The 12,666-nt window shown below is 33.7% G+C and overlaps 2 protein-coding genes across 4 annotated transcripts; one reads left to right on the forward strand and one right to left on the reverse strand.

The window, feature by feature from the left end:
• Positions 1-3,263: 3,263 nt before the first annotated feature.
• Positions 3,264-8,842, forward strand: LOC132064018 (cell division protein FtsY homolog, chloroplastic). 2 transcript variants are annotated; one of them, XM_059456870.1, is made up of 12 exons: positions 3,264-3,682; positions 4,838-4,942; positions 5,149-5,222; positions 5,319-5,377; positions 5,681-5,718; positions 6,495-6,615; positions 6,737-6,805; positions 6,889-6,971; positions 7,165-7,233; positions 7,323-7,385; positions 7,511-7,625; positions 8,463-8,842. In XM_059456870.1, exons 1-11 carry the CDS (start codon positions 3,365-3,367, stop codon positions 7,622-7,624), a joined length of 1,113 nt encoding a protein of 370 aa, XP_059312853.1. In that variant the 5' UTR covers positions 3,264-3,364; the 3' UTR covers position 7,625; positions 8,463-8,842. The 2 variants fall into 2 exon arrangements, with proteins under 2 accessions (XP_059312853.1, XP_059312852.1); XM_059456869.1 differs by having other exon boundaries at positions 3,273-3,682; positions 7,511-7,662.
• Positions 8,796-12,261, reverse strand: LOC132064022 (uncharacterized). 2 transcript variants are annotated; one of them, XM_059456877.1, is made up of 3 exons: positions 11,915-12,261; positions 9,346-9,492; positions 8,796-9,142 (listed from the first exon to the last, which is right to left on the reverse strand). In XM_059456877.1, the coding sequence occupies exons 1-3, from the start codon at positions 12,101-12,103 to the stop codon at positions 8,999-9,001; spliced, it is 480 nt and encodes a 159-aa protein (XP_059312860.1). In that variant the 5' UTR covers positions 12,104-12,261; the 3' UTR covers positions 8,796-8,998. The 2 variants fall into 2 exon arrangements, with proteins under 2 accessions (XP_059312860.1, XP_059312859.1); XM_059456876.1 differs by having other exon boundaries at positions 11,855-12,252.
• Between the last annotated feature and the right edge of the window lie 405 nt (positions 12,262-12,666).

Genomic DNA, 12,666 nt, shown 5'->3' on the forward strand with positions numbered 1-12,666 from the left:
TTCTCCATGGTTACCATGGAAGCCCGATTTGTCATGATTGCGAGTATATCAGACACTTAAATATAACATAAGGTTTAAGTAATATATCATTGTCACCATAACTTTTTTTATACAATCATATCAGGATGAATTTAGGTAAAGGTGTGATTTGTAATTATAAAAATAAGATAATTACGGACTAAGCAGATAAAGGTGACCTAATAGTATAAAAATTCTTTGTGCGGTATATTGTGTATATATATAAATGTAGTTGTCAATGGAAAGCTTTATATAATTTGCCGTGTAGGCCGCGGTCATCCAAAACAATGTTTTTTAAGGCTTGACACTCAAAAATCAAAGAAAAAGATCTGCAGGGTTCGTTGGAAACAAATTAAGAGTTGAGAATTATCTTTGTTTAAGTTTTTAAAAAAAGAACAAAACGTTTTTCAACGAACTAGCTCCTACATGGCTTAGAACCTCGTTTCTATTTTTGTTTTCAATGTATGATACTAGTCAACTGGATCATGTCATATGCTTTCGAAATCATACGTACATCATATTCTTATGTCAGCATATGCATGTATCATATTATTCATTTTGTTCTATTAATTTCCACCTAATTCCTTCTGTTCTACAGCCGATTAATTTTATGCGACTTTGTTAAAATGGAGTTAAATCTCTGGTCTATAGGAAAATTTGTTTGAATGGTCATTCCCGTTAATTTTCTCCGAAATGCACTCCGTAAGTCTTGCAAATGAGTACAATGAGTTGCAAATTATACATGGAAAATTGATTCATCACAAAGATGCATTCTTCGAATAACCAGCCTTTAGGCTTTTCCTACTTCCAAAAAGCAGATTCAAAAATTGTGCGTTCATTTTGCAGCCAAAGAAGCTGAAAATCCTTAAGGATATGACTGATTTTGGAACAAACTTTTGAACCAAAAACTTACCAGCTTCAAATAGTTGTAAAGAAAAGTAATTGGAAATAGAGGCGCAACCAGTATCTAAACTTACACGAAATTCTAGATGCGCGGCCAGGGATTGAATCAAAGTTAATGAATTTGGCTAGATTTGTAACTCCTATTCTAGCTCTACTCTGCTTGAAAACATGGGCTTCATAACAAAAAAATTTAATTTATCTGAAGCCAACTTTTTTTCTTACTAATTAGTATGTCAATTTGTTATAGCAGGATACTTGATATTGTCTTATCTTTATGGAGTCAAATTAATCTTGTGCCACAAATCAGATTTGAACTGATGACATGAGGATATTCAGTCCTTTGTGTATCAATTGAGCTATTTAAGCTATTTCCAATATAATATTCTTATTTTATTAGTGGCAATTGAAGAACAAAAGTAAATAATTTTTTTAAAACAAAATCGGAGAATTTATTCAATCTTCAAAAAGACTACTTTATAAATTTCGGTGGATAATGCTATTGATTGAGAATCATTCAACTAGAAATTCCTTGCTAAAAAATGTTCATTTTTATCTGTATCATAAATATCACAAGACACGTGATAATCATTTTTCAATAATATGCTAAAATTATAGTGCGTGAACTATAATACGAGATTAAATAATATAAGATTATCTATTCAATATATTTTTATTTGTAGATGTTTAGTTTTTTTCGCTTCCGCATATGTTTAGCTCATCACATGGACATGATATATCAGAGTTAATTAAACACATGGTCACTCAAGTTTAGGGAATTTCCTACAAAAGTCACTTTTGTTTTATTTAGGACAATAAAGTCATTTAAATATCATTATTTTTCTCAAAAAGTACCTAAACACCTCAAAAGCCTCTTTCTCTCTTAGTTGGCATGCCATGCCACTAAAGCCCCCTTTTTAAATTTTTTTTTTTTTTTTTTTTACTTGTAGACATAGTTAACTCATCAAACTCATTTAATCAAGTTCATATTTTATATCCAATCAAATATGACCCGATTCAAAAGCGGCAAAGGAACAAACTATCATGCAATCTAAATGAATTAGAATTAAAAGATAAAAATTTTAAATCTGTAGATAAGTTTTAAAAATTAAAAATAAAATAAAAATGAATTTAAGTTACTTTAGAGCTTTAGTTTGATATATTGATAGATATTAACATGACAAGTTGGAATATCGATGTCATAACATGAAATAAATTAAGAATAAATTATATTTCATATAAGACTAATAGTATAATATTTCAAAATAAAAAAATGAGTAATAATATAATTTTATAAAATAAAGTATTATAGTAATGAAAATTCTATTTCTTTTGGATGAGAAATAAAAAGACCTCAGTGGTATGGAGATGGATATGCCAAAAATTACACACTACATATATAAGAACAAATAACTAAAATTAAAGAGGAAAATTTTACAATAGCTTTATTTTTTTAAAATATATGATTTAATCAATTTTTTTAAAATTTAACCTGATACGAATGTAATCTTTGTATTATCTGTATATGTTGTTTAATGTGAAAAAAAATATGCTATTTGAATAGAAAGATAAAATCACTTGAATTTTAATTTAAATTGAAAGATAATATATTTGAATCGAGATTAAAAAAATAGGTTTAAAAAAAGTGGCTTAATAGAATATATGGTTTGATTCTTTTGTCGCTAACCATGTCATATTTAATTGGTTATAAAATATAAATTTCGTTAAATGAGTTTGATGAGTTAAATATTTCTATTATAAAATTAAAAAATGAGTATTTAGTGACGTGGCATGTCAACTAGGAGAGAATGAGGTTTTTGAGGTGTTTAGGTTTTTTTTGAGGAAAATAGTGATACTTGAGTGACCTTATTGTCTTAAATGAAACAAAAGTGATTTTTGTAGGAAATTTTCTAAACTTGAATGACCATCCAAGGAATTAACTCTGATATAAAATATATACTCCTTTGATTTACCCTGGATAAACATTTATTCCAATCTTAATCTTGAATTTCTTCAAAAACTTGGAGAGAAGAAATATGAAGAGTATTTTTGGTTATTTTATTATTTCACCTCAGAATTGTTATTTCACATTGAATGTAGCATAAAAATAAAACTCTAATTATATTGTAATCAATTTCAAAATAAAAAATTTCAATCGAACACAAAATAAAATAATCTCACATTTTATTTTGAAGTTTTATCCTTTACACCCTCAGTCATGGATTTAAGTTGCTACTTTCCCTTGGAATAAAATAAGTTAACCTATATCTAGGTGATTGAGGTGTAGAAATCTTTTTACAATTTATAAAAGTTAACCCACAAGAAAATTAAAAGAGAGGAAAAAAAAAAGGATATGAAATTATGAACAGCAACAAAAACGACGTCGTGTGAAGCCGCATTATCTTCTGATTCTCCATAGCTGTTTTTCTGCGCTAACTAAACAAAAATGGCTTCAATTTTATCTTCTCGTCTCCCACATCTTCCCTCTAACAAACCGGTTTTCCCACCTTCAAACTCCGGTTCGACTACTCTCCTTCACTTCACTTCCAAAACCCGGTTCGACCAGTCCCGGTTCAAATGCTCAGCTGGTCAAACCGGGTTCTTTACGAAGCTAGGTCGTTTGCTGAAAGAGAAAGCAAAGAGTGATGTGGAGAAACTGTTCTCAGGATTCTCAAAAACAAGAGATAATTTAGCAGTGATTGATGAACTCCTTCTTTACTGGAATCTTTCTGATACTGACCGTGTTCTTGATGAACTTGAAGAGGTTTTGTCCCAAAACGCCCCTTTCGGTTCTTGCTAAAAATGAATTTTTGAAAAATAAGAGTACTTATTTGTTTGTCGGATTTTGACTTACACGAAATTTGAGAAAGTTAAAAAAAAAAAAAAAAGACTTTTGAATGTTATTGTCTTAGATTAAATATTTAAGATATGTCAAATGTATTAAAATATTTTTAATCTTGTTATCTTAAACATCATGTGAAAAGTTGTCAAAAAAGGGTATCTTGTAAGATACTTTCTTTATTGGACTAAAGTTTCCAAGGGAATATACACGGTTTATGCTATTTATATGACCTTATCTGACTAATCACGACATTTAAGAAATAAATAAGAACTTACTCAGTCTGTCCTATTTTATGTGATTGTGTTTGACTCGACATGTTTGAGATGTTATTTTAACTTATATATTATGTGACTTATAGCTGAAGAGAATGGTTGAAGCATGATTGAAAAGTTACATTGTAGGACTATCAAGATTTAAAATTTGAACCATTTCATGATATTGAAATCTTGGAAATTATAGAAGTTGCATAAATATGAGTGATGTCAATGATTTTGCATAAATTGGGATGAAACGAGTAGTCTTTTTGAGTTTCTGTTGTTGTTGTTTTTGCATATCTGAGCGGAAAAAAATCTTTTTTTTTTTCGTTAAAATTTTTCTTCAACCCGTGTGGTTCCTTAGATAGTTTATGATTTTTCATTGTACATTCCTAATAGTCGTGACCTTTGCCCACTATTTGCTGTAGAAGTTAATTCACATACTTATTTGAAATAGGAATTAGATAATGTTTTGGACTTCCGCTAAGCTTGGCTTAGTACTGTTCTTTGGTGTTCTATAATTGCTATAGGAGGTGGAATCCGTTCTAAAAATATGTTAATTTGATGAATTAGAGTCGAACGGGAAGTTTCACATCTCTAGATATGAATCTCCAGGGAAAGAAAACTTTCTTCTTCGATAAAGAAACTGTCCCAAATAAAGCCTCCTGATCCTTATGCTGAGATTAGTGACACTATTTGGTGTCTTGCATCACGTAGGATATTTATGTCCAAGTATTAATGTGTGCAATTATTTTAGCCAAGTTATTATATTCTGGCACATGCAAGTGTTCAGGTTTGAGACGTTTTTCAACTATGGTTTCAGGCTCTGTTGGTCGCTGATTTTGGGCCAAAGATTACCATAAAGATTGTGGAGAGCTTGCGGGAGGATATATATGCGGGGAAAATCAAATCAGGAAGTGAGATAAAAGTAATCATGCTGAGATTTCATTTTTTTCAGTAACACAGCGATCTATGCAATATGCTGTTTTAGAAATAGAACCATTTAATTTAATTATGAGTAGTAGTTTTCGTTATCAATATATATAGAGTAGTAGTTTTACACATTTATTTTACTGCTTGTTTGTTAATTTGCTGTTTTTTCTTGTCTATGGATGCATTGATATTGATATAAAGAGTGTTCTAAAGAGGAGTATCTTGGATCTATTGACTAGTAAGGCACTTAAAACAGAACTCCGTCTGGGCTTCAGGTTTCAACTGCTTCACTGATTGAAATTTTTACATTTATTTTAACCTTGTTTTTGGGTAGACTGAACTTAGATTTGGTGCTTGCTTTCATGTACTAGGAAACCAGCTGTGATCATGATTGTGGGTGTCAATGGAGGTGGGAAGACAACATCTCTTGGTAAGGGAATTAGTTTTTGTGTCTATGGTAAATCTTCATATCGTTGGTCAGAAAAAGAGTGCACATGCAAGGAAGAAAAGCTGTTATACGTTTGTGGGCGCAGTGTAATTTCTCCAAGATCCATTTTTGTTACAAATTTGATTAGTACTTTTTGATGAATTTTTTATTTATCCTCTTGAAAACATTTTATTTGTGATGAGAAGTAGTAGAAGGAGCAAAGATTTCTTGGATGTCTATCACCAAGTCACGAATTAAAAAAGTGGCAGTAACTTGTGAGTTTTTCTCTTTTCTCTCATAATGCAGGAAAATTGGCGAATAGATTGAAGAAAAGAGGGGCTAAGGTGAGGCAAGCTGTTATCTCGTTTCTGGATGCTATGCTGCAGAACTACTAGTGCTAGCCACTTTTCTATATCACTAGAATCCATGAATACTGCTTATTTACAATTTTCTCCTGTTAAATATCTCCAGAGCATTAGGTTAGGTTTGAAACAACAGTTACCAAATTCTTATTGATCCAAAGGTTGCATTGCATTTTAAAGATTTCTTTGTGGCAAGGTTAGACTTGTCATATACACTGAAGTTTAAACTCTAGGACTCTAGGCACTGACTCCTCATTTGATATTATGAAAACATGCTATAGAGATTGATGCTGTTGAAAGCAACTGACACTATTGTTAGATTGAGTAGTTCTGTCAAGAAATATCTTGGTTAAGCCGAAAAGAAGGAAGACATTCCTATGACTGCCTTCCAGCCTTGTGCAAACCTTCATACTCATTACAGTAAATATATTCTGGGATAAACTTTCCATTATTAAACTTTTAGCTCTTGAAACGTTTCATGATCCTTCTTCTCTGCCTTGAGGACAAGCGTCAGTTAAGGTTCAATCATCTTTACATATTCTTATTTGTGTAAGTCTCTCATTCTTTTTACCTTCCTTTGATATTATTCACAATGGAAATTGGTTCTCAGGATAAAGCATTTATTAAGCATTGAAGGAAACTCACGCAAACATTCTTCTCTGTCACTTATACAATTAGAATTAGACGCATTATCTTTCGTCTTCTATTCATGATTGGATAGCCTTGCATCTCACCCTTCCATTCTGTGAACTTTGCAGATACTATTAGCAGCTGGTGATACATTTAGAGCAGCTGCTAGAGATCAGTTAGAAATTTGGGCTGAAAGAACTGGTTGTGAGATTGTTGTTGCTGAAAAAGAGAAAGCTAAGGCATCGTCAGGTACCAAACTTCAACGTCTAATCCTCAAGTGTTTGCAGTGCTAGATATTAACCGAAATAAAACTGACAATGTGAACTTTAAAACATTTCAACCACATGATCTTGAATTTCTTCCTGAGTAGTTCTTTTACAGGCTGTTAAAAAGGGAAAGGAAGAGGGTTACGATATTGTTTTATGCGACACATCTGGCCGTAAGTTTGTGAATATGAAAACAGCTTTCTTATTCACACTTGGAGAGTATCTCTGAGTAACCACAATTTAAATCTTTATCCAGGTTTGCATACCAACTATAGCTTGATGGAGGAATTGGTGGCATGCAAGAAAGTTGTCAGTAAAGTTGTTAATGGTGCACCTAATGTATGTAAACTTGAGCTCTTCAGTTTCTTTCTTTATTATACTGTCAAAAATCCATTATGCCTTGTCCCAAATTATTTCCCCCCTCTTTTTATTTACCCTGCTAATATTCTTTCTAGAGTAAGCTAAACTTCATACATTGCAGAGCGGAAAACCCTTCTCATGAATATAAAGACAATTTATCAAACTTTTGCAGGAAATCTTGCTTGTACTGGATGGAACTACTGGTTTAAATATGCTTCCTCAAGCGAGAGAGTTTAACGAGGTAATGACGTTTGTCAGATCTTTATTTTGAACCTCTATATCTTACATTAATTAGTTCAAGTTTCTTTATAAAATTGCCTTCTTGTCTAGGTTGTTGGCGTCACTGGCTTAATATTGACTAAACTTGATGGTTCTGCTCGAGGTGGCTGTGTGGTATGCTTTGAATTCTCCATACCTAGCTCATTTTTCTTTTTATGATTTTGTTGTTGTTGTTGTTGTTGTCTCTCTAAAAATCTGATAAATTGCAACTACTTAAACTCAAACTTTTGGGGTTGCAGGTCAGTGTGGTTGATGAGCTTGGCATTCCTGTAAAGTTTGTAGGTGTTGGGGAAGGTGTAGATGATCTCCAACCGTTCGATGCTGAGGAATTTGTTAATGCTATCTTCCCATGAGGCATGATTCCGAGACAGTTTCTCCCAGATTCTATTTAGTACGTAACTCTTTTATATATAAAGGCATATGATGGTGGTAAAACTGTTGTGGTCTTTCAGTCTGTATTTACTTTGAGTTTCTTTGGTGATAGAAAATGTCAATCCCAGAAGTAATCAATATTCTTGGCATTTCAAAGTGATAGTTAGGTGAGGAACTAGTATGGCTACAAGGAAAATCAGAACACTTTTCTTATGGAACGCTGTTCACTGTTCTAAATGTATCACTGTGACCAATAATAATATAAGATTCTGGAAACATTCATTTATCATTTGTGCAGTTCAAATTAGTATTTCAACTACGAGAGCCTAAAATCCTAGTATGGTAAATATGGAATTTATATTTACTTATGTTAGAGATAATCTCACTTCGTGTTTAGTTTAGATCGATGTGAATACTTTAGAATCAAGAGATCCAGAGCGTGGCTTAGCGGTCGATGAACGTGGAATGAAGACCATTAGAATTTAGGTTCAAATCCAGTTAAAAGGAAAAAATAATAATTAGTCGTTTCTTTTCATTTGCTTAATTTTGGTGGGTGGAGTTACCTGGGATTTCCAATGGGTATGATGTTGTTGTATAGTATCAAGTCAAATCCAAATCTTAATGCTTTCCAGTTGGCTAGGAATAAAATTCCAGAAAACCAAGTCTGTAAATTACCAAACTAAAGCAACTTAATATTCTAACACTAGCTTGATGCTAAAGGATGTCTAATTTTTGGTTCAGATGGTATCATTTTCTCATTGTACAATAAGCATTAACTTGGCATAGTTTTTTTTTTTTTTTTTTTTTTCCCCTCCTCAGGTGAACTCCTATCTGGTATTAACAAGACGCGGATGAACATTTTGGATTGAGATGAGTAATGAACATTAGCAATTTTGTCTTTCACAAAAAGAGTTTCTTATGCTCCTTTATTTGTCTAGATCTCCCCTATTCCATTGAGGCTGTGTTCATCAGAAGAGACATTTAAGTTTTCCTGTAAAAAATGGATGCCATAGTTGCATCGCTTATTTTTAGTCAAAAATTCTGTGTCATCGCCTTGTCATTTTTGGTGCAGTATATGGTAGCACTTAATACAGCAATCCAGTGAATGGAGTTTCATTGGGACACAGCTAATACAAGATTGATGTACATGACTTTTCACTTCATTCTCTTTCAATAAATCATAGTAGTTCAATTGTGTATTCGAGATGTAAGTATTGCTTTGGTGATTAAAGATAAGAGTCTTGAGTCTCAAATTCATCTACTGATGCTATATCAATGATTTGCCATTGTATATTAGGTGGGTCTGCTGAAAGCGTTTAGCAAATGTATCAACTTAATGTGCTAAGAGTTTGAGTTTATAAACTTGCGACGGGCATATGATAGAATGTCGCATTAGAGGTGTAGACCAATTTCCCTGAGTCCTTGAGACGAAATTCAACTGCAACTACAGTTAGGTTCCTTCCGCTCCGAATGACAGACCCATCTACTCTCACCTCTGCCTAGAAAGGACACAAATACAAAAGGAAATAAATATAATTAAGCAAAGAGAGAAGAATGAAATTTCTTTCTATTTTTCATATAGGTGAAGGAAGGGGGAAGGAGGGGTACACTATGATGTACATTTGCTCTGAACAAAATTGTTATACAATAAAATCTAGTGACATGAGGTAAGAGGAGCTTAAATGAAAGCTTCAATACTCACATTGCTTGGAGCAGCAGAGATATATGACATTCCCAATTCTCCAAGAAAGAGTTCCTTATCCTTTCCCACTACAGTTCTGGCACAGGCAATTGACACCTTCTCTGCGACAGCTCCAACTGCTCCGCCATGCATGCTATTATAAAGATTCTACAATATAGTACAATAACGAGGTTGCACACCCGGTCAGTACTCAAAATATTAGACACTCCATAAGTGCGTGCTGAAAGCAGTGAGATGATATCGGATTGAAATTGGGGAAAGCATCACATAGAAGGGATATGATTCTTGAGTCATCCCTTACTTTTATTTTCACTTTCTTTTCATTCCTCAGATCTTTATCCAAGAAAAAGTGTCTTCATCAATCACTATTATTCTTAAGCCCCAAGTGAAGGTCAGCTGATCAGATGGAAAAGCAAGGAAGGAAATACAAGACTCAAGACTGAGAGCAAGCCATCCAACTTAGGAAGGCAACCAGAAGAAGACGAAAGCAAAAATCAAACAAAGCTGTTTTATTGTCTTGCAAAAGAATATTGGAATCCAACATTCCAAGAGAATCATATGTCCGGAAATTCAACGGGCTTATCCACGGAATGATCCTGGCTAGTACAGATGTAAAAGGATAATGGGCATATGCCATACATTATTCTTATGTGTTAAGATTTAAGGACTTAAGCCTAATTCAACTCCAAAAATTAGCTAATGAGGTGAGACGACCATATAAGAAACAACGGCAATATGAGACCAACACCCTCTGCACGCTGAAGACTTGTATCTGGAGCCTAAATATAACACTGGAGCACCAATATGGGACTGACACCCTCTGCCCGCTCAGGACTCATATACAGAGCGGTCAATATAACATGAAGGTTTAATATTAGGCAAGACTGCTATCTGAAGCATAGAAAACATAATATGGAGGTCAACATTGGATAAATCAAGAATCAAGAATGAGTTTTACTCCACTTTAAAAGCTAGCTTATTAGGTCAAAATTGATCAAAATCATACAACTAGACACCAATTCATAGACTCTAACCATTTATGGGAACGGGGTTGTTCACACCTCAAATCTGTGACCGAGATGCAATCAAAAGAGCAACTCACCCCTTGCTTTGAGGCTCACCCTTAACTATATGTGTAATTCTAAAAGAAAAAACGGAAAAAAGAGTTTCTATTCGGCAAAAGGGTCAAATTTACCCTTCAAGTATGGTTTATAGTTTAAATTTGCCCTCCGTCAAAGTTTGGAATTAAATTTGCCCTCTCCTTCAAAGTTTGAGATCAAATTTGCCTCCTTGCTAGATACTTGATAAATTTGCCCTTATATGGATGGAAGACGGCTTGGACTCCACAACACAAAAAAATTAGCCACGTCGGATCCACATAGTTCCACGTACTCAATCCCAATTCTCTTAACCTTCTCTTTTGAAAATGCCTATTGCATTTGTTTTATCAGCAGGAAGCTTACTTCATGAACTCGAGTATTTAAGACCAGAGGAAAACATTTTTTCTCGGAATACATTCCTAACGTATACCGAAAGTAAGATTAGAAGAGCTATGATCCTTCAAAAGTGATACCAAGACAACAAAATAAATTAGTGCAGTTCAGCTTTAAAAATTCATTTTCAGTTTTGTTGAATAGTTTTTGAGAGGTTCGCACAAGGAGGCGACAACAATGAGTTAAGCTAGCTCTGTCGAAGTTCACCTAAGATAGATGTCATGTTCAAGAAAGCTTTGCTGGTCAGATAAATTCATGTTCTGAGAGAACAACTTAATCCTTCGGTCGTATTAAACATTTGTTGTCATCGTTAAATTTTTCTTACATGCCTCCTATTTTATCACATGACACGCGTGTGTGCGAGATGCATTAAAAACTCAATTTTTCACATTACTACATGGTGCCTTAGTGTCGTAAATAGTCTAGACGTATTAAGAGAATCGGGAAACGGTTAAAAAGAGAATTGGGTTTGGGAGTCTACGCGGAGCCTATGTGGATCCGACGTGACTAATTTTTTTGTGTTGTCGAGTCCAAATCAGACTTCCATCCATATAAGGGCAAATTTATCAAGTATCCTACGGAGAGGGCAAATTTGATCCCAAACTTTAACGGAGAGGGCAAATTTGATCCCAAACTTTGACGGAAGACAAATTTAAACCATAAATTATATTTGGAGGGTAAATTTGACCCTTTTCCCGTTTCTATCCTATGTGCTGTTTATATTCTTGTTACGACAGTTTCAACCTGATATCTCAGTGATCCATTACCCCACCCCCCACCACCCACAAACAAAAAAACGAAAGACAAAGCAACATGGCAAATAAGTTTCACGCAGGATGATCATTCAATACTTCAGAAACCTCCAAGAGCAGAAATGTCAATCAATAATTTTTTCAATTCTTTTACTCCACAGAAGTGGGAAGCTAGAATTTCAAAAGGGTTTCCTATAAGTAACTTAACCCAAAAAAAACTGAACAAAATTGAAGATCCCATCAGAATTTTTTTTGATGAATTACCGAGAGAGCAGGTTTGACAGACAAAAAGCAGGAGACTTTGCCAGGGTGGATGGTGTGGACCTTGAGGCAGCCGCGTGTAAGTTCAGAGAAGGAGTCCTTAGCATCATATTGGGTTAGAAAGTTGGCCCCATCCAGTCGTACACGGGTAAAGAGACTATCCACCAAAGTAGCTGCTTCCTCAGATAATTCTTTGGAGATGATTGTGTCTTTGGTGTACGAACTCTTGGGTTTTGAACTCTCTTCCCCCATCTCTTTTGCCTCCTACCCTGAATCCTGATAGAGATATACTCTATATACCTAAGCACTTTGATATCCAATCAACAAATTTCAAATTGCCAAAATTAAACATCCAAGTGTACTGATTTATATATTACCTTTTTGTGACTTTCATACCTCTATCTATTATTCCATACCGATCTAAACGAGAAAAGGCCATAAATAAAAAGATGTTTAAAATGGTCCCTTAACTATACATTTACCAAATGCTTTTAAATTTTAACTATTTAAAAACTTATCAAATTTGATCTCCATCTATTTTTTATACAAATAGCTACAAACCCATAAACCTTCGTGAGATTAATGTTAAACGATTCCTCAAACCTGTCACTCTCTCTCTCCCCGCTTCTTTTCCTTCAAGTTCATTCTTTAACCTTAACTTTTTGGAATAGAACTCAAGTTCTTTCGTTCATATATTCGTACATTGACGGATTTATCTTTGCTTATTTGAATAAAAAGCGACTTAGTCCATCGGTTTGTAAAAAAAATTAAAAAAAAAAAAGCTAACTCCATCGTTTTTTTTTTTTTTTTTTTTT

This window comes from Lycium ferocissimum, chromosome 7 (genome assembly GCF_029784015.1).
Source record: "Lycium ferocissimum isolate CSIRO_LF1 chromosome 7, AGI_CSIRO_Lferr_CH_V1, whole genome shotgun sequence".
NCBI lineage: Eukaryota > Viridiplantae > Streptophyta > Magnoliopsida > Solanales > Solanaceae > Lycium > Lycium ferocissimum.